The sequence below is a fragment of the Leuresthes tenuis genome, unplaced genomic scaffold, assembly GCF_036924035.1.
Source record: "Leuresthes tenuis unplaced genomic scaffold, fLeuTen1.0.hap1 SCAF_23, whole genome shotgun sequence".
In the NCBI taxonomy this organism is placed as follows: Eukaryota; Metazoa; Chordata; class Actinopteri; order Atheriniformes; family Atherinopsidae; genus Leuresthes; species Leuresthes tenuis.
Window position 1 is genome coordinate 14,962,791 of NW_027325377.1, and position 25,414 is coordinate 14,988,204.

The 25,414-nt window shown below is 42.4% G+C and overlaps 1 protein-coding gene across 3 annotated transcripts in view; it reads right to left on the reverse strand.

Moving 5' to 3' along the window:
* Nucleotides 1-25,414, reverse strand: part of rassf3 (Ras association domain family member 3) — a 59,948-nt gene that overhangs the window by 13,016 nt on the left and 21,518 nt on the right. Inside the window, exon 1 of one of the 3 annotated variants that reach the window (XM_072377638.1) lies at nucleotides 15,480-16,019. The exons of the other annotated variants lie outside the window; for them this stretch is intronic. Coding sequence (XP_072233739.1) covers nucleotides 15,480-15,602 — 123 coding nt within the window. The 5' untranslated portion in view covers nucleotides 15,603-16,019. Of the gene's footprint in view, nucleotides 1-15,479; nucleotides 16,020-25,414 lie in introns of those variants that run through there. 3 annotated transcript variants of the gene reach the window in all.

The window sequence follows — 25,414 nt, forward strand, 5'->3', positions numbered from 1 at the left end:
GAGAGCTTCTCAAACAGTCCACCGAGAGATTTTCAACTGAGAAAGGGCAAGAATGCCCAGAGATCAACAGAGTGATGTAAACATGTTTGGATTAGAGTCAAAGAAAACCCAAGAAAGTAAGAAGTGACCCCCCTCCTCAATTAAGCTGTCTGGACAGACAGAGAATCCATAACTTGACATGTTGGGGAGACATACAGGTAGTTATTAAAGATCACTGTGCTCTGACTGATTGACACTTATTAGACCAGACAATCAAGACTTTAATCACCAGATTATTTTGTATGTTATCTGTTAAACCAACAGCCACGAAAATGTTTATTTCTATCATCTCATAGGCAAGAAAATGAAAAGTCAGAATTGCATGCATTTCAAAACCCAAAAGCTATGACAGACCGATGATTAGTAGATTGCAAAAATAACAACAAATTACGTTTCTGGCTCACTCAGCAGAATTTGTAATGGATTTTCCAGCCTGTTGTCACTTCTGAACACCTTGCTGACTGTAACCTGTCTGTCTGACACCGTCAGTCTCACAGGCAGACGCCGACTCATCGGGATTAAAGCAGGACACGCACAGAAGGATAATAACCCTCAACGGATCCGATCAGTCACATGCACACCAAAACAAAGTCACGACAGGACGAATGTCAAGTTTACAGATTCCTCGACTTATTTCTAAATATTTCTGTTATACTGGGTTGTGACGTTGACCCGAGAGGGCTTTTTTTTTTCCGCCATTAATCTCGACTTTAAGCGGCCACCTGGTCAGATGAGTCAAAGCTTAGCACCAGGAAGTGGCAGGTAGAGGAGATTATCTGTCACCTCACCGTCAACATGAAGAGGAGACGTTTGTGCATTTATGTACAGGACGAGGAGGAGGAGGCTGCTCTGCCAATGAATCTCTTGATGAAGTTTGTGAGCTTGTCCACTCGGAGCAGCATATCACCCAGGACAGAGAGGGTTAAAGGGAACTGGGAGGGTGAGAGTGACCAAATCCAAACAAACAGGAGAAGCAGAGCACAGAGGAGCTACAAAACAATGAGGTCACGGTCCTATTTAGGAGCACAGCGAATTCTCCCACTGAAGCTGGAAGATCAACACTGGACTAAAGCAGAGACAGTGGCTTGGTTTTAATAGAGGCCTTCGATTACATTGTCAAACAACAAAACTGCGAGAAGGCCTCCCTCCACTTAATTCTACAAAGACTTCAGCCTTTTATTGGTCAAAAGTAACTCAAAGGAGATACCGTCGATGAGTCTCTGTGGAGTCCTTACTTTGCACCATGTTTGCTGTTCTTCACTTAAACTAGAAACGGAAAACTTCAGGTGACTAACGCTGATGCAGAGGCCAAGATTTCACAAAGCCGGTGATGGCAGAAAAAAAGCCACAATGTCGCATTAATCATCAGTAATCATTCATGCTGGCATGCCCCAGTCCTGCCCTTTTTATAGCAGGAAGTTGTGTTGATAATCTGCATGTAATGTGATAGCAGTACACTGGTTAGCAGAGGCGTTTATCCAAGTGAGGAGGAAGTGACTTAATCCTGTAAGAAACCCTGGCCCACACATTAAGCGTCAAATCTATTTAAATGACAGTACAAGGAGGGCAAAGTGAGTGCAGGTCAGGCGTGTTAAGGTGTTAGAGGACGTGTTTTCAGAAGAGATGAGTCTTCAAGCGATTCAAATATATCAAATAACGTAGGTGTACATTATTAAGGTTGGCCTGGAACAAAACCAGGAACTATATTAGCCGTCATAACATTACGATCACCCAGTAGGTGTCATGCTGCCAAAAGAGCTCATGCATCTGTGGGAGTTCAGGAGTTTCTGAGCCCTGTGGGTTGTGTGTGGGGGGGGGGGCCTTTGTGAAGCTAAGAGACCCCATCGGATTGAAATCTGGGGAGTTTAAAGACCAGTTGACCGCCTCAGACTGTTTGTCGTGTTTTTTTAACACTTCCTAAACAGCTTTTATGGGGCTCACTGCAGTCCTGCTTGGGGGGGGAATGACTTCTGTAGGGGATTGTTGATCGATTGCTGTTGAAACATCCCACTTCACGATACGACTGTTACTCACTTTAACTGTCAGGAAACATGTTTATTGTTAGCCTGCCTACAACCGGACTTTTAACACGCATGTAAACATATTAGTGTGACAGAAACCGTGTGAAACCGAGCTTCTGAAAACCTGAGTAACGCAGCCCTGGGGTTCAAACTCCTCCTGCGTGTATTCTCGTATTAATGAATTAAAATTAAAGCGGGGCTTTGCCTTGTTTTCTTCTGGTTAACCCAGAACCTAATCATGAAACCGATTCGTCATGTTACAGTAACAAACAGAAACGACAGCTGCACAGATAAGCAGCAGATAAGACAGAATTACCCTGTCCAGCGCTACAGAGACCAACTACATCTTGTTGGGTAATGACAGAATACAGAATACTTCTTGGATAATGTGTCATGCGTGTGACGTTGCAGAAACATGTTATCAGCTAATAAGTGCAGCCACTGATCGTGCACGAACTGTACTTTCTGAGTCAAGGCGAGGTTGAAGAAAAACAAAAAGGCACTTATAGTTTATCATGTTATGACAGCCGGTGGATCTCTTTCCTTGCCTCATATTAAAAGAATCTTTCCTGGCAGGATTTCACGTTGATACAAAGATTGAAAGAGCAATCGAGCGTTGTCACGCTTAACTTGTTGCAGAGGGCGCTGGAAAAGCAGAAGTCTGCTTTGACGCCCGTTACCAGGCAGCACTGGAAAAAGCAGAAGAGAAAGGAGGAGGAGGAGGAGGAGAATCATCGGGCTTTATCTCCATGTCAGTGTCTCCCTGCGATCCAGCTCCAGGTTAAAAAGAAAACACAGGTCGTCCTTGATGGTTTGAGTTTTGTCTGAGAGCAACGTGGGACTTTCTTTCTTTGACTTTTATCACACACACCTGCAGCATTCCTGTCTTTGTTTGGCTCTGCCACGCTTGTCTGGTGTCCTCTGTCTGTAAACAGATGACATCACAGTGGAAGTGTGTGTCTGCAGTGTGTGTGCACCATGCTTCACTGGGACAATTACACCCTAAAGCACTGGACTGTGAGTTTGTGCAACACGCAGACTAAACACGGCGCTGTAGGCGTGCAAACTGTATCAAACCTATATTTCAAAGGACGTAAAGACGACTTGTTACTTTTGTTCCAGCCTAGCGTCTAAATCTATTTCACCTTGTGACAGTCCTTCACTAAGTGCTGCAAAGTCATGGTAGAACAGTGACACGGGAATTTATACTGGAGAGGTCCTCTGCCAGTTTTCCAGAGTTCTGTCAGGGTTTTCTGGGAAGAACTATTCAGTTTAGAACTTAACAGACAGACTGAGACCATCTATGAGAATGCTCATCCGGATGTTGAAGAATCTGAAACATATCGTCTCAAATCACTTTCAACTTTAGTCCTCAAACTGAAAGAATACTGGGAGAAGTGTCCAGCCCAAAAACTACTAAACAGTCCGTTTATTTGTTCTAAAAATTAATTATCAAGATAGCTGTGGATAAATTCTCTGTCAGGATCCCGAGCGATTATTCATTTTAGATCTATGTTATGTTTCCACGGCTAAAACCTTTTGGATCTTCTTTCTTCCATTCCTCCTTTTATTTTTACCAATCGTTTTCTGCATTTGTTGTCTGACCCTCCTGGCCTCCACACCCTCCCTCTTTGTGACTTCCTGTAGAGTCCACGGTGGGAAGTCCACATCGGCCACACCTTTCCTCTCCGCATTCCTACACGAGTGGCCAAACATGTGCCTGTGCATGTCACATAAAAACTGTAAAGTGTCCACACCTTTCCTCTGTTGTAGACGTTCCTCAGCTAATAGCGACGCAGCCACTTAAACTCCCCTTAAATGAGCATTCCCGAGCTAACGGACACTCAGTGAAGAGTTGTTAAAAAGCTCGGATGCTTACACATGTGTGCGTTTTTATTCTAGAAAGTCTTTATCTTATGCTGGTCCATATGCAGCCCCACAAAAACATATAAAATGGGGAAAAAAAAATCCACAAAACGTAGAACATATCCTCTTTAAAGATAATCATTGTGTATCTTTGTGACCCCATCAAATAAATCTGCTCTGAGACTATAGAAAACCCAACAATATTCAGGAGATATCCTTTAAATCGTTATTGAATGTAAAAGCCTCAAATCCTCACTTTCTAGCCTGTTCTCACTCCGACGGCTGTATTTTGTCGCTATAGTCTTTATTTTCAGTAGATTTTCCCCAAAGTGTTGAGCAAACACAAGAGAAACCGTGTGTGTTCACGTCAGCGTCTCACACACCGAGTCAAATGTGAGGAAGCCGTGCATCTGAAAACCTGACTGTGACATTTTCCTTGACCTAACAAAGTGGAAATGGTGCCTAAACTTAACCAGGAATCTCTGTTGCCTACACTTAATCAAATAAATGGGATGCTTGACCCTGACAAACACCAAGCGAGACAGCAGAAGACAGAAACAAACGGTTAAAAAACAAAGAATGTTACTGTTTATCACTCCATCCTCTTTATGAGGAGTTCCAATACGTAAACATGGAATGACTTCTGCTGTCGGTTTCTTATATCAGTAGAACCAGAGCTATAGGAGCCGATGGCAAAGGAAAATGCTACGGGAAGAAAAATAGAGAAATTAAATTAAAACTGGATTAAAAAAAAAAGGAGATTTTGAACATAAGCTCGGTTAAACCATCTCAGTCAACGCGTCAACCTCAGACGACAAGAGTAAACGTTCTCCAGAGGAGAAGAAGAAGAAATTTATGTTCTTTGGTTTTGAAAACTGACTGCAGACTAAACTAGCTGGACCACATGGAGACAAGAGACTGCATTCGGCACAATGACGTGAAGCAAACTGAACCACACCGACACCATGCTGCAGAGCGCAGGCGAGCAGCCCGTTCAGAGAGGCCACCCAGAGATGAAGCTCGACCGACACAGAAAGAGGAAGATGATGCAGTCCCTCTAAAGTAAAGTAAAGTAAAGCGAGATTAGAAGAAAGAGGAAGAGAAAATCTAAGGAGAAGAGGGGAGAAAATGTGTGGCAAGATGAGGAAGGAAGAGACACAATGAGAAGCAAAAGATAGAGAATACAATCAAATCACTGGAAATACAATTTCTTTCTCCACCCCGTTCCGTTAATAACCATTGGCTGCTGCTGCTGTTTAAACGGCCTGCTGAGAAATGTTCTCATTAGCCTGAAAAATATTTCTTTGGTACGGATACACGCTGGGGAGAAAAAAAACGCACCGTTTGGCCACAGCTCCCACAAACAAAAACATCTACCGTGTGCACACAAACACGTCGACTGTATCCGTTAGTCTTTAAGCCGCAAGAGTTTATATAGGACTCATTTGTTAACACAAGAGTTGGGCAACAAAGACTCAGAGGTGTGTGTGTGTGTGTGTGTGTGTATAGTGAGTAAGCATATGTGGGCTGAGATTATGAAACTTCATGGTTCTGACCTTGGAGGAAGACTCTGACAGAAAAGAGGAGTGTTTGAGCCAACAATAATGCAGACTTTGCAGGAGGGTTTCGTTCAGCTGTTTACTAACCAAACAGTGCAGTCATTATGAAATTAAATCCTGCTATCTGACAGGCTGAAAGCAGAGAATATTTGGCATTTAAAATAACTTAAGGGACTAAGATGATCAAATTTGTTGTCCAAATGGGCTGTTGCTCAAGACTCAAGACAACATTCATATAAAAAAAACAGCATCATGTAGTTATTTAATGAGATGTTTCAAGTGTTTGGAAGCCACAGACAGATTAAACACACATTAGACAAGGTCGAGCAGCAAAAGCAAAAGCAAACAAAGACCAAAGGCAGTAACGGAGGACAACGAGGTTCACAGTGGCCTCGCTGAGTCACACACGAAGCAACAGAACAAATCGCCATCAGTCATCTCTGACAGCTTTGTTACTAAATCCACCTCCGGCTGTCTGACACTCCTACAGGAAAGATACAAAGAAGGGCTATAGGTTGCTCAAATTACTAGAGCCAACCCTTCCTGAAAATATGGAGGCTTTCGTCTCTGGAAACAGACTCACGCTGACACAAATCTAATCCCACGTGTCTCACATCAGCTTTGTGCTCCACGTCATGACAGGCAACAGTCCCAACACAATGCTGCTAATGCTTCTGTTGCGCAATTACAGTTTCAATCTGATCAGTTGGGGTACATGCAATCAATTCCTATCTTGTTCTACTGGATTCACAGGGAAATATCTCGACAAGTACTCTCTGGACTTTTTCTTTTCTTATTTGCCAACCAAAACATGCTCCCACTCGACACCATTTCACAAGGGTACCTTAAAAACAGGAGTGGCCATGTGAGTGGAATTGCCACAGTAAATACCAGCTGCGATTGTTAAAGCAGGTATTTGTTCACACGTTCCGTGTGTCATCCTGATGATAAGCATCACACGTCAGAAAGGATGCCTACATTGGTAAGAGAATGTGTCAGAAAAAAAGAATTTCAGCCATCCCTGATGGAAAATCTAAGCCTGTGAAGGCGGTTTGACTGCTGAACACCAGGCCCATCATCAGCCCACATGCAGAAAACCCAAACCAGGGGCAGAATTTAGCAGTTTCACAGCACAAGTTGACCCTCAGTTACCGAATCCACCCCCTCAAAGCTAATTTTAAGTTAAACTAAATCCCACAACCAGTGGATGCAGCTTGATCTGTTAGTCCCACACATTTTTTTCTGGAGCAGTCAGTGAAAAAAAGTAGTCTTGAATTACATAATGTAGCGTCGGAGCACCATTTCATGTTGCCGCGCCACAATGTGAGGCCACAGCGAGGATGACAAAGGAAGGCGTGTCTAGATGGAGCCCGATAAAAGAGAGAATGGAAACAACACCTGAGTGTCCGCAAAAAATGAGTGTTATGTGCAGACTACAATCAGACTAACCCTTCACCTCGGCTACGGTGGAAAATCCCGTTTTAGGAGTGAATAGCTCCTCAAACACACACAAACTTACAACAAACTGGCCAAAAACGCACAGTGATATTCAGCCAAACCCTAATGTTCAAAACCGCCACGCAGAGGCAGGATAATGATCAGACAGGACATTAAAAACCCCAGAGGTTTTTCATTAAACCTCAGTGTGTGAGAGTTCAGAGACGCTCCACGATAATGGCACACAGGATGAGGTCTACATACTGTCCCTGTGTGTACACCCAACATTGCGCTTTGATAATTGAGTGATGAAGAGGGTGTATGGAATGTCATTGACTGTGCCGAGAGACCACAAACATAGTTTAATTCATGAATCATTCATTTGTAATCTACGTCTGTACACATTACACCGACGTTTTAAATAATAAGCTGTAATTATTCAGCTGCAGGGCACGATAAAGGCAAAGAAGCCAAAACGAAGAGCAGAATTCCACTCGACAGTTCATTGGGTCGGTGCCATTCACATTTCAGCCGACACTCGTCTTCAACAGCAGCTTTTTTAGACCACCACAAGCAACGACCCTGCTTCTTCACAGTGAGATTCAGTCCGCTTAAAGTATAGAATAATGCAATCGCACTTCTAACATTTGCATGTTTTGGAATTGGGTTGTTCTGCAAGTTCAAAAGCTCTGAACACGAATCCTGTGTTAGATTGAGATGGCGGCATTACTCGCATACCACATTCACACTGTAACCTTCAGCCTTTCAAAGAAAGAGCTCCTAAACTGTTAGCCAGCCACAACAAAAAGCTCATACCTAAAAACAGTCCCCTGCAAGGTGAAAAAGCCTCCTGAGAGGGTGGTCTTTTAACATAGTTTGACTCTCACTTTCTCCTGTGCACATCAAAGAGAGCCACAAACCGCCTCAAAGAACGCTGTGGTTTGGTGATAATGGTGGCACGGAGATCACAGTCGGTGTTAAACTGCTCCCAGATGAGCAGCATGGGGCAGATTACCTTACACGGTGGCGAGAGCAGAGACCAACCACAGCGAGCTTCATTACTTATCATATAAACACAGAGAAGGCAGAGAGGCCTGCTTCGCTTTCCAACAAACAAATAATTACACACCAGTTTGCCGCTTTTTGCTTCATGTATACTGGGGAAGTACTTTGATACCAGCTCTCTGAGTTCTCTAGCTGTTTATATGATTAACTGTCAGGAGAAGTATCATCCCAAGGCTGTGAAAATACAAGGAAACTAATGCAAAGAAAGGCTCTGACTCTCAGACTCCAACATTTAGTATCTTTTAATACTCTCTTAATACAAGCTTGGTAAACTTATGGTCATGGTTTTCAGTGGGTAGGATCCCCCCGCGACCCATCTGGAGCTCTTTGACCCTGTAATACGATGCTACAGGTGGTCAGTAAGTGTTGTGGGGGTGGGGTTTAAAAACCAAGTGACCACCTGTTCGTGGAGTTTAGATGTACAGTAGACGGCCTGTTTGAGGCAGCTGGTTGCAGTGACCGGGTCGCCCAGCGGTGACTGAGTGAAGCATTTGCGGTAGGGACGCAGCTAAAGATTATTTGCGCTGGGATTATTAATCTGGCTGGCTGTAAAACCAGCAGACGTCCCAATCTGATGACATCAGTGTGTGATGTCTGCTGGCCTTACAGCAATTTAAGCAAATAACTCAATTAAGGGTTAGGGTTCAGTTCAAGTCCAAAACCAACTTTCAGTGTCATTTAGAAGCTAAATCTAAGAAGGAGTTCTAGTTGCTGAACTGTACATTATCAAAGGTAAAAATCTCCTGAACGACTGGCCTTACACGACCAGTAAGATAAATGTATCGATGACACGTACAATAAGGGGTCTGCTCTGGGCGTTTTATTTTGAAAAGGGTCAGATTTTCTACAGAGCTCCCCCCTCCAGCTTCCCGTCTCACTCACCTAGTCTTAGAGCACCGAAGCACCTCTGAAAGGTGTCGTGCAGGTGACCGGATTGTCACGAGTCGCCAGAACAGGGGCCTACGCGCCGGTAATGTGGAAATAGCGATTGAAAGACATGCCAATTCTGCCGCTTTGGCTCAGCTGACCTCAGGCAGGTGAACGGAAAGGATTCCAAGAAAAAGCTGACTATGCGGTTGTGTAGCTGTGACAGGCCCCAACTGCTCAGCAAAACAAAAACGAAACAAAAACGAGAGAAAGCAGAAAAAAACGGAAAAAGTAGCAGAAATGCATGCATATAGGTTAAATACATGCACTGATCCATTCAACATTTGGGTCAAAATGGCAGATCAATTTATACTTCACAGCCACTTAAATGCATCTCTTACTCTAAATTGAACTTTTTCTTTTCCACACACACGCACACACACACACACACAGAGTCCTGACAAACGCCTCATATTCTCCATGACGCAGGTGGCTCCTTTCAAAAGGCAGGTTTATCTTGTTATACAACAACACACTGCTGCATCGAGGGGCTGCGTTTATACGCTTGAGTGTGTGTCTTTCCAGGCACGAAAGCACTCTGGTTCTGTTTTAAGAGATAGCGAGGGCCACGCAGTTAAGCACCACGTCTCGTGTGTTTTGCAGAGCGCAGGAGAGGCGATCGGCCTCATATAAACCTTTCCATGCAGTTCCTGCAAAGGCAATGCTGCATTAGGTCTCTTAACTCAAATGCTGTGACACACAAGCAATGAAGTAACCACGATGTTTTTGTTAGACCACAGTTTTTAGACTGGAGTTGAAGAGATAACAATAATGCATAGTAAAGGCAGACTAAAACTTCAAAAGCGAGACAAATCACGAGTGGAACTTTCAACATCTGTTCTTCGAATAGCTGGAACCACAAACACAATCATCATGATGGCTCTTAAACACAGTCTGGGGGTGAGGAAGGTTCAAGCAGGACCCGTCCTCTTGAGGGATTCTAGTCAGGTGGCATCCTACAAGTTCTGCAGAGGTTTAACCCACATCTTTAGATCGTTCGGATCCAGCACCTGTTGCCGGGCTTCACTGTGTCCTCCCTGATCTCATTAAAAGCGAAGTTAGAATGCTTGCCATGGCTTAACCACAGCAATATTAAAGATTGACAGCAATGTCGCAAGGTGAATACAGTTATGCAATATGTGCCAGGTCACTAAATCGAGAGCATGAGAAAAACAGTCGCCCACAATCTGAATTTGATATACAGGATTGTAGAGGATAAAGTCTGAATCTGCTGAATGAGCAGTCTGATCACAGTGAAGACAAAAAAAAAACAAAACACACACATGGTCTTGGCTGTGTGGAGGGAACAGGACGCAGAGCCGAGGACAGACAGGAAGTGAGGGGTGAGGAAGCAAGAACAGGGGGTGAAGGTGGACAGAGGGAGGAAATCTAGAGAGGGAGAAGCGTGAAATAGGATAGATTTGGATCCATGTGCACATGAGAACAGGAAAGACAACAGAGCTGGCCTTTCAGTAAAAACAAAGCAAGAACACTGGAAATTACCAACAAATACAGCGTACAAACTCATTGCTACTCTCAAATGGATTGTATTTTAGGATCCCGACATCAGAAATAAGAAACATTCTCTTTATTCTGTCAAAACTCGACAGCATAACAGCCTGGATATGTTGCCAAGGATAAAACGTTTGGCCTGACAACATTTGACCTTTAAATGTTGTTAAAATCTCCTTAACTGATCACGTGGTTTGCAAAACGTCTCCACAACAAAACTTTGTGTCACAAGTCAACAGATGATGAGATGAGGTCTTAAAAAAAAATAAAAATACAGATAAAAACAGATAAGCCTGTAAATATTTATGCTCGGGAGGCAGGAGCCGGTCAATTAGTCACTGAATAATTGACTTTTTAGCTGTTGAAGGCTAATAAAAAGAAGACAAGAAACACATGAGTAAAAGGTCTGCGGTGCAGTGCGAGGAGTTCGTTAGCTGGGTGGCGACGTTATAAAGCAGTTTACAGCAAGTGTCTGAGATTAAAGAGACAGAAGAGATGAGATCTGCCACGATGGCAGTCTGTCAGTCCGACTCTGAGGTGCCCTCACAGATAAAACTTCACGGTACTTTTCCCACAGCTACAGATAAGGAAGTTGAAATTTAAGCTTGACAGCAGGTTAGAGAATGACCCAACTTCAGCGTGAGCTGGAATTCCAAAGAATTCCAGTAATTAAACTCCAACAGATTAAAAGTAAATGAAAGCAGAAACAGAGCAATCCTGAAACACAAGAGCTGGTCTGATGGGACACGTGATATGATCACCGTGTCTGAAAACAAACTCATACAGTATCCACACCTGGGGGGGAGGGGTTACAGGGTGAGGTCAGGTAAATATATACAGCACCGTGTTTCTATCAGCAGTGGAAGTGAGGGATTATTCGTTATCTCTCGCTGTACAGAACAGTACGATGTCAGTCCTCAGTTCATTTGAAAGGCAAACACACTTTTTTCCCCTTTAGAACACGAGTTCTAAGGAATGACCGCTTCCTGTACAAAGGCCGAGTTCATCTCATGAATCTGTGACCTGGTGAGCCGCTGTCGTGTCCTACTGCTGCTGGAATCGTGAGATGATTTACGGGCTGGGAATTCAGCCCGGAGGAGTGGGATAAAGCACAATTAATGGAAAGCAGAGAGAGCGGGGAGGTTGACGCTCTTTTAGAAAAAAAACATCTTTTACGGTTTAGAATTTATTGCTTCGTGACTGAGACTGTTATCAGTTCCTGGTTCAGAATCTGTTGCATCAGATCTTTTTTTTTTTTTTTTGATAGCCACTTTTGAATCTAAAGCTAAATACTTCTTGCTAGTATTCTGTGGCTCTGACAGATGGGTTGGATAAATACATCTGATATCCAACAATTTTCGTTTCTTCCTAAATTACAAATTGGCTTGTACGGCAACAGCAACACAAACAGAGAGATAAATCAACAGTTCACCACAACTATTTGTTTGACAATAAAGCGTCGACATGGATTTTGTACCTGTGACATCAGTATTGGTAAATATTTAACTAGACTCCAGCAGAGATCTGTTCTTCACCTCTGCATTCACCGAACAGATGTCGTCTCCTAGTTACTCTAGTGGTCATTCAGTGAGATGAATGACCGGTTATAAAATCAATCAATTTTATTAGAGCAGAGCGGCAGTCTGGAAATACTTTAATCAATAGCGAGGAGACACGTAGGTGTCACGAGCCGATTTTCTGTCACAATGTCTGACGAAAGAAATGGAAAACAATGTGAATGAGAGCAGCTTTATGGGAGTTCAGCTCTATTTATAAATGCTTATGCTTCAGTGTTTTTACAAAAAAAAAAAAAAAGGGGGAAAAGATGAAAATTTGGAGCACGAGCAGAGCGCCAAAAGCCCATTGGAGTCTGGCAGAGCGTGCACATGCAGGGGTGATTCGAGGTTCGGGAAAACAAGGCTAAGAGGCTTGCCGTAAATAGCAGCCCAGAAACCAGGACATGTGTAAAATGGCAGCGTTATTCTCCTGAGGACTGGAGCTGGGTGTGATAGTGTGTGAGAAGTATCGCTGGCAGGACTCTCGCACTCTTTGCATGAGAGTTGGCTGCCCTTTCGCAAACGTTATTCCCACCTGTTAAGTCGTTTTAGAGGCTGCGAGTCCAGCAGGTGCTGGACGGGAGCAGCTGTGGGGATGCTTTACTAGAAGACGACTCTCATCTGATGACATCAGACTCTTTTCCGAGGACATTACAAGACAACAAGTTTCTCGATTTATGTTCTTTGGCTTGCCAGTTCCATTGGATTTCAAGGCAAAATAATTCAGCAAAGACGCCTCAAAGCACAGCAAATCACAAAGAACGCTTGGAAAATATTAAATTTACCGCCCAAAGCTAATTTTCTTTACACCAGGCAGCAATAAATTCTTCATAGACAGACTAATGCACAGATAGAACCAACATAGCGCAACCACTTGCAGTGTCACAACAATCAAAGGCTGTGTCGTGAAACTGGTTCTACGTCAGGACACCAACTAAACCTTACAGCATATTAACTTATTCATGGTCAGCTGAAACTGGTGAGTGAAGAACCTGAACTGCTGACATCCATCCATTACATGAGCACAACGCAGTCACTGTCACAGAAAATGACATTAGATGTCCTGTGTGATGTCCAGAAAAGCCAGAGCCGGCTAACCCCGCAGTACCCCACGGACTGTGAGCGGGACCACTGCAACCACACACGACAGCCTAAAAGAGCAGTATTTTTTTCTTTTTCTTTTCCAGACTGTTGCTCCTGACTGGAGCGCACAATAAGATTAATTCTGGTCAGTGGAGAGGGTCTCCGCTGCAACACGGCAGTGGTCACCAAGCCGGAAAACAGAAATGACAAAAACACCACACAGTAAGCCTCAAGTCTGCGAGGGTGATTTGAATTGAAGATGAGCTGCTCTGGCTGGCTGCAGTGCATGTGTGCGTACGTGCACGTTTTGAGTGGGATTACCCTCGACTGTTTTTTCATATGACACACAGAGACACTGGTCAGCGTGACATTTCCAGACAGAAACGCCATTCACGCACTGAAAAGGTGGCAGGGCAGCGACTTGCTGTGCTTCAAGGGAGAGATAAATCCGCCAACCGGGCGTCTCTTTTTATTGTTTGAGCGTCCACAATCAGCTCATCGCAGTCACTTTGTGTTTCAGTTTGTCCTCCTCCTTTCCGTTTACACTCAGGCTTATTAAAGTTCACTTTCTCCCTCTAAATGCTGCTGGGTACCCTGGTGAGAAAAGGTCTCGTGGGAACCACTCTGGAGTAGGAATCATAAATGCAACTATCAGCACAACTATCCCAGGAAGTCAGCTAACTTCCTCATTAACACAAGCACACACGAATGTACCATTCACTTTGCTGGCTGTTCAAAAGACTCACATTAAATCACATTAAAAAAACTAAAAAAACGCAGAGACAAAAGCAAAAATGCCGCAGTTGCCGCTAAAATAATAGAAGAATGAAATGCTAAATAAAAAGGCCACATTTAGGGTTGGATTTGAGCCAAAGACAATGAGTAAATGATCTTATAAGAACCCAGACAACTGATGAGACAAAATATGTGGATGGCACACATACAGGAAAATTGTGATGATAACTTCAAAACTCAGCGTGTTGCTGCCCGCCGTTGCCTGATAAAATACCTCACAATGGACTGCAACGTGCTGTGCATAAGCAATATTTGCTAACAAAGTAACAAGTAACTTCACTTTGATTCAAAAGTTCCTTCCGCTTTGGATGGAGCTTTGCACATTTTTAGAATATCATCCGCATTCAGCCTTACCCTTCTTTGGTATTCAAAGTAATCCATCACAGCCTCCAAGTACAACGCAGTAGGGAATATAAATATACAAAACTTCTATTTTTCCTTATACGCAACCAGTTATTTAATGCAGCAGTGCAACACATTTTTCCCAAGGGGCTTGTCCCCTCTGCAGTTATAATTACTGTTGTGGGAAACCACCACACAAAGCAGCCAGCACCACCAATTAAGGTCAAAAGCCACATTTTAACACACCACAGGTCATAACCCCCTCGCCAGACCATTGTATGGGCAACATTGTGCGTCCACAAACGCACACGGCCACGAGGAATGGAGACCTATGGAAAAGTGAAGGGTCACGCATTGCTGCAGGATCTGCGAGCAAGTTCCGTCACACACGGGCTTTAAGTGGGCAAAGAGGAAGAATGGCGCGATTCTGTTACAGTATGCTGAGTCTTCAAGGCCAGGAACAAAACAGCTGTGTTTGCAAGACAGTCTGAGATACTGTGTGTGCTGTGGGAATGCAAGTGTGAGATTTAGAGACTGTGGCCCAGCCAGTATTTAGTCAAGGACTGGAAAACTGGCCTATTTTTTTGGGTTCCAGACGTGATAAAGCCAAATCCTAACGGTTTTCAGTCAATCAAGCACCCAGTTCAGACCTATTTTAGGGAGAAAAAAAAACAACAACTCACAACCTGGGCTAGTGGTGGCCTTACACAAAACCCTGACAGTATCATTACAGAAGGTCATGGTTTTAGACTGAGAAATATGCACAGCAATCATGCATGATTGCCATATGTGCCAATGAAAACAATACTTAAAAAAAAGTTAAAAACCTTTCTGTCCTTTTTTTTTTAGACCAAGCTCATATATTTGCTGTAGCAAGGGACACCTATTGTCAAAATGCATGGTGACTAAACCTGCTGCAAAATTTGGAAAAACGGAAATTAACCCAACAACTAAGCCTGGATTGTTGATATACAAATATTCAGGTACTTGCCAAACCAGCCTGACGATTCAGACTATTTAACATATTCCAGCTCAAAGGAAAGCTGATGTGAAACGCAGATCAGAAAATGTCAAACTTAAGAAATGCTTAATGGTCTCTTCATACTTTCGGCACGGATTTTTATTCGACACAAATTATATTAACGTTTGTGCTCCATCCTTGATGAATGAAACCAACATGACTAAAAACAGGTGAACAGAACCTAAAAGCGGCTCATTTTAAAGAGGAATGGTATGTTGTACGTTTTTTTTTGGTTTATATTATTTACAATGTTTACCTTGCTCTCTGTGACTTTTCCGGAGAGTTTTTTGAAGAAAGAGGTCCTGGCCGTGAAAAAGTATTCTTCGGAGTCCTCCTCCAAGCTGCTGTAGCCACTGCTCATCGTGCTATTCCACGTCATTTGCGGAGAAAACTTCTCGACTCAGAAACCGGTCGCATCGACCCCCCACCCCCACCCCAACACGAAAAAAGAAAGAAAAAAAAAAACAACACAACTGTAATCTTGAAACAAACTCCAGACACCAAGACCTTCTGTTCACAGGCTCTGATATTAGCTCCGTATGGGATGATTTCCTCTTTCAAATCCGCTCAACTACCTCCCAGTAGTCTCCCTTCCTCTTCCCCGTCAGTCGCTTCACTCCACCGGCACGGCCAATTTATTAAATTTATTTAATGATTTACATTCTTATAAAGAGACCCCTTATATCCGCTCTTACAATGAAGAATGTCTATTAACTTATGTAGAGATGGTAAATAAAACAGTAACGAAATCGCACACAGAAGTCCTATCAAACGACGCCTACCCCGTTAACTGTTGAATGTATAGTGTCTGTGTGACAGCCAGCAAGCTACAGTAAAACCTCGCCCATTATAAATACTAACCAATCACCTGCCTCATAGCTAATGACGCCGCGCCCTATTCAACTGACAGCCAATCAGCACGTTTATGACCATTTAAGTGGCACTCAATATGTAGGAGATGACCAAAATGCGTAAAGATAACAGAAAGAAGATAATTACAACGGCGTGAAACTATCAAGGTCACTGCTTTTATCTAAATTTTCTTAATGTTTTTATATGATAAAAATATACAAACTATTGTTACCACAGTCAGAATAAACAAAGTACAACAAAGCATCAGAAAATATATGCAATCAACTCAAAAGAGACAGAAAACAACTGCAACAAGATTAGAAACTACCAAAATGAGACACGATGTTAACAATGGGGAATAACATGAGACATAAAACAAGCATAGTGGGATCGAATGGCTATAAGTAGAAGCAAAGCTGCCAAAATGACAAAAAGAATGTGACACAGAAACGAGCAGATGCCAAATAACCAAAACTAGACCACTAAAAGCCAACAATGACCTGTAATGTTGGAAATTGGTCAGAATTGAGCAAATAGCTACCAAAAACTCACAGGTGCCGACTCAAGATCTGAAATATTGTGCTTCAGAACCTATTTGAAATGGGCTTTTGTCAGATTTGAGGTTGCAATACTGATTTGACAGATTTTCTTCGTATAGTTCTGTTTGACACCAACTTTAAATGAGACAAATAGACTTGTGATTACTTGTGTACAGCAAATCAAGCATAACAAGATACCAAATGACCACAAAGAGACACAGAACAGGTACAAAAAGATGCAAAATGACTGAACGTAGCAGAAACTATCATAAAAAAAGATTAAAAACAAGTTAAACGAGATAAAAACAAACAATCAAAATCTGAGACACTATTCATCAAAAAGAACAACAAATGATCACAAAAGACACAAAAACAAAGTAAAATGACCACTAAGAAGGACATATTTAAGACAAACAGAACTGGACCAGATAATGACATCAAGATGATGGAAAATGATGGAAAAACACCCAAGAAAAACAAGATGCAGAATGACCACGGAGTGATCCAAAATTATGTAGAAATGTCTACAAGATGCGCAATTGTTAAACACGAAACTACCACAAATTGCATCAGTGGGATTTTACGTAGTTTAGCTTGTCTTTCAGGTTTAGTGTCTTACTCCTCAGTGGGAAAAGTGACTGATGGCTTTTGAAACACCCACAGGCAAAACGAGAGCTTTTTTCTTTGCTTCAGTTCAGACACATTTTGTTTGAAATACAAACCACCAACAAGAATAAAGTTACCTTTGTTCCTAAAACAAAAAGGTCAGGGGGTAATAGCACAGCAGCATACAGCAGCTGGAGTTTTCTTTCCTCGTTTAATCTGCTGAAAAAATATGATAAAATGATATTCTGGGCATGCAACAAATAAGAAAAAAGCAGTTTCTTACCTCGATCAACAGGCAGCAAAGTAATGCAAACTTTCTTAGGTTTTTCCTCTGCAGCATGCTTTCTCTGCTCTGACTAGCATCAAGTAAACCCAAAATACGAACACCAAAGAGATTTAATAGCTACTGATGCTGGACTGACGCATTTAAGTGTGTGTTTAATTGCAAAGACCTACGTAGCCAGTCTTTTTTGGGTGGAACCGGACTTTTAAGACTTTTTAAAGCTTCGGTGCTGGTGGTTTTCATGTCTGCACGTGGTTGATGGGAGGTCACGTTTAACTGCATCCATCTTTGCTGAATCGAATGATCAATTTCAATAAACATACAGGACATTTAGAGTTTTTCAGCCTTTAACTGCACTGAATGTTTTAAGAAACCCAGACCCCACTACCGCCAATTAAAAGGGGCATTAGTCCTTTCTTCTATTTGAATCATTTGTGAAAAGTAACTGGAGCCCTCAAGGTGTTTGCTAATGCTCTGCTTGTTTCTGTTCAGCCTCTAATTCAATCAAAGAAGCTGAGAAGAGTCCTCGGGCAAGAAGAGGCTCCCTGACCTATTTCATGTCCATTTTACTATGGTTCAATTTCCCCTGACAAGTAATCAAAATCCTAACCCGATAACACAAAAAACGCCAAAAGATAAAAGCCTTAAAGTCTTGTCGTCTTAGTTTTTGTGTATTTGAGATGATCTGTGGCCGTGCCCTGGATGGCAGTCGGCTCTGTGTCAAATCAGCCAAACCCAAATGAGAAGTCTTCATGTGATGTGGTTTGGTTCCAACATAAGGCACAGTAAAAACTTCTGAGGATCACTCTCACTGTTTCATTAGGGTAAAAGAAAATATCTATTTCTATCTATTTTCATAGATCTACATTCATGTGCAGAACCAAATGCAATCTAAAAAGGCCTGTAACATCAGAGGCCAAATATCGATGTTTAAACTGGCATTCTAAGTTGATCACAGAAGGAGGAACTGATCTATTGGAAACATTAAACTCTAAACTATGACTAAATCACCGTTGGAGGGAACTTTTGCAATTTTGCCACCACTATCTTGGCTTTTTGGAGCTAAAAGTGATATATCTGACTGAAACCCCCCCTCCCCCCAAACACCCAATCACCCTGGGAAGCAGCCTCTATAATCATCAATTATAAATATAAATGAAGCCTTCACTTGATAAGCCACCACTAACTTTTCTACACAACACATAGAAGCCGTATTACACAATGTGCCTGTAATACGTTTTATTGAAGTATGATTAGTAAAACGCAGTAAAAAGTCTTCAGTCGTCATTCAGGAACATAAAACAGTGACAAAAACTCTGAAAATGTGTTACACATCACGTTTAGTGAGGAAGCTTGACTGACTGCTGAGTTTATGTGGTTATAAAAAGGATCAGAGATTCTTATAGCCTCTTATATCACCTTGTCATGGTCCAACAAATGGAAACTATTACTCAGCAGTGGGGCAATCAAAAGTACCTTCTGTTTTCAGCTACTTTCGGGACCATGTTCCTTATTGAAGATGAAGTTAAAGGTTTTTACTATTATGGTGCTCATGTAACAGCCCACCCAGCTCCAAAAAAATCCCACAGACGTCAACAAATAAGGGTAAAATCTATGCTACACCGGCACTGACTCAAACCTAACCCACTCACGTCCACACATGTTACAGTGGTGACGACCACTGGACACACTGGGAGATTTTTAGACACAGAGGCTCTAATTTAAAACCAGAAGGGGTTAGAAAGGAGACCAAAAATAAATATGGCACATCTGGGGCAGCCAAACCAAAATCTGGCCCTTAAAAATGCTGCAGAAATGCAACCAAAACACACAAAGCCCAAATAAGCATCCGTCTTGTCCAGCACTCCACTGAGTGTCCAGAATCTATCTCTAATTCTTCTTGTTTAATTACGGCATTAATAAATAGAGGATTATACATATTGACTTCCTAAGGTGTAGAGTTTAATGTGTTAAAATCTTTAAACCTCATCCTTCAGCTTACATGTTCAAGTTTGCACAGAAAAGCCCTTTTAAATGCACACATTGGCATACTTATGAACAGAACCGGGTGATTACAATCCTACTGCATGCACGGTAGGACATTTCCTCCACTGTGTCCCCGGCTTAAGCTTCAAATCTCTGTGATTGTGTTGTAACACAGACTGGAACACACACACTGTCTGGGGTCGGCTCCTGCAGGACTCCTGGAGGTGATCCGATGGAAGTGAGTGAAATCAGTTCAGACATTTTTCTCACACACATGGAATTTCACTCTCATGCATCCAGTTTAACTGGACCAAGCCACACCCTGGATAAACACACAACACACACACACGTGCACCCAGGCGAATGTGTGTGTGTGTGTGTGTGTGTGGTAACTGGTGTTAATCTGCTGTCCAGTCACTTTGGCCTGGAGCCAGTCTGGTTAAAAATGACTGGCATTCCAGTGCAAGCAGCTTCCAACCAACATACAGCCACCGTACAGTCTGAGGAGACACTGAAACAGCTTGGCATCAAAAGGTGCTGCATTTTAATACTTTAGTGTATTAAGTGAGGAAATGTGTGGAAAGAAAGCAAGAGAATGTCCAGCCAGCTGAGAAGCCAAACCAGGGGCTCGGCTCCTGAGGGCATCTGATTCAAAGTGGTATCCTCCTCCTCCACTCAGACATTAAGTCAAACCTGTTTCGCTTATTAAATGCTCCTTTGTGGCTTGTCCTACCTCTTAAATCCTTCCCGAAACTCTTAACTACAAACATAATACCCAATAAAAACCTTAAAAATTTTTTAGAACGTAACAGAAAACTAAAACTTGGAAAAAATACCCCCCCCCCTCCCGATATAAGCTTAGTTATATAACTTCTCCTTGCAAAGAAGAATAAAGTATTACAAGCTTATTACCACAGACAAGACATGGAGTCTGAGAGGTTTTGATGTAGGAATGCTTGTTAGAAGATGGATGACCTGCAGTCACACATTACAAACATTCCACTGCTGACAGAGCTTATTATATTTCCAACATACAACCTGCAGCTCTTCTCAGTGGGAGTTATTTCTGGTATTCTTCCTACGTACTGACCTAACAACGGAACTGCATCGTACATCAAACTAGAAACTACTACTGACACACACAGGTCAAGACTCAGCAGTCTATTTACATGTAAATGTCAAGCATACGGGACACTTTTCAGAACATTAACGTACACATTGAGGACAGGGAAGACGCATGGTTTGAGAGATACTCGAAGAGATGGGTCCCTGACATTTAGGGGTCCTTCATGGTAGCACATGGTTATCTATATGCATCAATCTCGCCCCAAGCAGACAAACATAGATGGGTTTCCATGCAGTCCTCCACAGAGCTAACAGCCCGTTGCCCTCGAGAGAAAGGCCTCACAATACAGGCTTTTAATCATGTGTCAACCATGTCGGTCAACAACTCAGGTTGGTTTAGTAACATGTGACTTCAACTTTTCAGATGTAAATGTAAAAAAAGAACACCTTACAAGCCTGAAACTCGCCATCAGTCAGTTAAAGCTAATTCCTGGTTGCCATGTCTGTTTGTGAGAGAGGCTTGTGTGGATTGTGTCAGTTTCTCATCTGCATCGGCCATTTTGCAACCCAGAACACTGTGGACTGTGCCAACTGAGTATTAATGACACTGCATATGCACTGACCAGATCCCAATCAGTTCAGAGACACGAAAACCATGAAAAGACATTCAGATGAAAGGTGAAACATACTCAAGAACCAAGAAAAGATTTTTAATTGCTTTCCAAACAAGAAAGAATTGTACAGAAGATGGACAGAATGCAGATTTGAGTACTTGCAGATACAGTTGCATCATGCTGCATCTGCTTTATCTGATTGCACACAATTGTTCGATTTGGTTTATTTAATTGGGACAGAATAGTAAAACTGTCATTTCTTTCTAAAAGCAGACTTTAGTGGAGGGTTTTGTTCTCGTCTGAAAGTGGCTTTTACGCGATGACAAGAACAGATCATTTGGGAAACACTAAATGTCTTGTTAAACATTAATCCAGTTTCGAAGCAGAACAGTCTGTAACAGACCTCAGTGTATCCTGGGCGATGGGAGAGCGAGCAACATAAAAGCATTCAGTCCAAGAGTAAAGACAAATAGAAGATGTGTTCATCCAAATCTATAACATGCTTCCTGCATGCTGTCAGTTTACAGTTCAAAGAATGTTTGCTTTTCTCAGCATATATAGTATCGAAAGAGTTTCATAGTAGTGTTCGTGAAAAAAGTCATTTGTGCGAGGAGGATTTACCCCGAAACAGCATTACATTCATGAGACAGCACAGACTAGTGGTTGTACTAATTTTTATGGGACCAAAGGACAACATCACATGATGTTCTTTTGGAGCCATTAAGACTCTGTGAGGAAGAGCTGGGGCGGATGAATGAGTTGAAAAATGAATGATTGCACTTTAACAAAAGCCTCTCTTCTCTATCATTTTCACCATATTAGCAATTAAAAAAAAAGACGTCCTATTAAACTGCCACTGTTCCTCCTCGTGATTCACATATACCAACCAGAGGAGGCTCAGCCCCACAACGCCGTGTCCTTAATAACATCAAGCCGGCATTATGGAGTCAGCGGAGTGACGACAGCACCGATGATTACGGTGGCGAGTTTGAGGATAGATTCAGCTTCAGAATTTTAGCCTCTGAGGCTTGGCTATTCGGGCATTGGGAGATAGTAAGCACATATGTTATTACTGATGGCTTGAGGTCAGATTGTGTGAGAGTTTTGGAGGGGCACTGAAGGGTGGGGAAAGGTAAGAGGCCAAACTCTGGGAAATGTGTCTTGTTCAGAAAACCAGGAGACAGAAAAAGACGCAGAATGAGGAAATTATTTTAAAATATTCCCTCGGGCTGTGATGACCTCACCCTGTAAAGATGCTCTCATCTTGCACAGGTAAGCGTGCGTTGCTTGCACACATGCACAGGTGTGTGTTTGTCCATGGGGAGTGACTCTTTTTTTGTGCTTGTGGGTGAGCATCTGTTGTCTAATTAGAAGGCATTGGAAGTTCAGTGAGTAGTGGGTGTGTGTGCTTTAAAACTACTATAAATGTCGGAACCAACAGTGGGTGTGTTTATGTCGGGAAACTCTGCTTAATCGTGTGACAAATTAGCTTTTGTCAATGTGGCTGTACTGCAGCCAAATGCTGAAATGCATTTAGAGGGATGACAAAGGTTTTAAAGTGCAAAATAGTGCAAGTTATAACCAAGTTATAACATAAGAAACGCCTCCAAACTGAAAATATATATATTCCTTTTCCCCATGGCAGCATCTAGAACCGTATGGTAACAGCTTTAGAAATGTATAATACTAATTGGTGAAAATCCATTGATTATTCTCACCACGTTTAAAATATGTGCCTCAAACACTCAAGTGCCACTAATGGCGTGTTTATGCATGTAACTTTGGAGCTATGTGTCTGATTTCTAAAATATTAGGTATTTTGGCACAGATGATCTTCTATCAAAGCTCAAATTAAAGAAAGAGAGCTATCTAACGCAGAGAATACACTTGACTTTGCTTTTGACCTGATTGTTCACATTATTCACAAACCTGGAGCCAGCTGTGTTTATTTTCCCACTTCAGATCGTAGTTTTTGTGAAAACCTTATCGCTTGCAATTTCTGAATGCAACAAGTCATTTTTAAACCACTGCAGTAAATTTAGTGAAGCGGGCTCATATCTCATATATCAACACCAAACTGGGCGCAGAGACTCTGCACCTCCCCCGGTGGTTGATCAAACACTTTTGCAAAAGTTTCACATAAAAATCAGGAGTTGGTTTAATTGCTTTGGTTCATCGAGGCCCAAATATCAACCGAGCCAAAGTCACACAGTGCAAACAACTTACATACAACAGGGAATCGTAAGGGGAAGATGATCGACAACTTAATGACCCTCAAACAGGATATAGCAGGAGGTCACAGCATCTCACTGCAGGGGTGTGTGTGGACACTCGTGAATTGGTATTGCAGGTGTTAAATATTCAACCCAAGCTTCAAATTGCCTCAGGAACTGTGAGACTAAGCCACAAACTGCAATGATAGTCATTATTTAGTGTTTTAGAGTGTGTCCCAACATTTTGCTGGGAGGCCCAGTATTTCATCCTGACAGACAAAACGCAGAGTGTCTCATGATCAAAGAATGGAGGAATGCTGTTAGAGGATCACACGCAGGTATCACATAATCACAGACAGACAGCGAGAGCGGGAATGAAGGCCCAAACTCAAACACTGGAGCCGTATAGGTTACACTGCAGCTGTGGGAGCAGAAGGACACGGCCGCTTGCGGTTCATGTGGAAGTAACAGGGAGGGTCGCGGCGGGTTGTTGCTATAAAGGGCTGGACTTTTACCACTGAGCTCTAAGGTCAGATAAGGTTTAAAGGCATTTTGACATAACATGTCTCTGTGGTGGAGATACGGTGGATCAGTTATGGTATGGAGGGCCTTTTGCTTGCGTGGTTTTGGCCCATTAAACGGAGGGTCACTGCAAACAGTCCTAGTTTTCATGAGCATTTCAACACTGACGGGGGGTGGTCTCTTCGACAATGACAATGCCTCCATTTGTAAGGCCAGAGGGGTCACTGGATGGTTTGATGAGTACGAAAAAGGATGTGAATCTCCAAACCTGCAGGAGATTTTGAAATAAAATCTTTTTAAAGTATTTTTTTGTGAGTCCCCCTTCAATTTATCACCACTTAATAAGAGACCCAAATGAGTCCAGCTCGAGGCTGACATTATAGGAAGCATTTTCATACTGGGAGGCCCAGTAATATTAAAAATAATATTTTCTGCTGGACAATCTAATAGGGTAAGGTTTAGAGCTCACAGTGGAAAGCAGCTGTTCTGCAGCAGCCAAACAATACCAGAGTTGTGCTGAACACAAGAGTCAAACACAGACTCACTGTTTAATTCAATTGAAGGTGATTTACTGGCTTGATAAGGCTTTCTTACCCTGCTAACATAATTTTTAACCATCTAATCATCCTATACAGACTTCAGCTGAACTCACTGTAAGAGATTAAATAAAAATTGTACACATATGCAATTGAAAGCACAGACATTTAAGCTTAATTTCTCATCATGACATGTCAGCTAATTCAATCTTTTCTCTACTTTTGTTGCTTTGATCCGACGCCTGTCAGCATGCATTCGAATGAGACTGCTTTTAAGGAGCCTGTATGAATGCTGAATGTCGGTCATTTACAGTGAACTTTCATCCCGTTTAGTCCGTATCTTGGGTTGAGATCGTCCAGCCGGATAAGGACGGGATCTAAGATAAACGCAACCAAACAAACGCTGTGCAACATGACATGAACTCTTCAGCACACACAGAGGAGTCTGTTGGAGTTCCACCCTGATAGTGATCTATGTTTTCCTTTGAACCTCCCACAAACTAGGCAGAAAAATTACCTCCTGATGCACTGTTCCTGCCTCCTGCACTCGTGCACAAGATTTAACTGGGTTAGATTTTGAGATGATGGCAATAGAAATGTGCCCACAGACCAGCACGGCCGCTTTAGTCCATTATCGTGTGCGGGCAAAGAAATCTGAAAAGACATTCTGTGTTACTGTAGAAGTGTGATTCCCCCAGAGCTGACATTTTTCACCACTTAGGACTCTGGGGGACGTTTTCAGACTCACCGCCATCAAGTTTTGGGACAGTCAAAGAAATCATTGTTTAGAAATTCTGACTTCAACTTTTGCGCAGGCATACAGCTAAGAAGCCAACTTAAAGGCACCTTCAAAACCCTGATCACTCAAGATAAAAGCATTCTGTTCCAAGATGCAGGATGACTTGGTTATCTGGATCAGTGATTTGAAGAAGGATGGAAAGATTAAGCAAACAGACCCAGACATAACTATTTTGC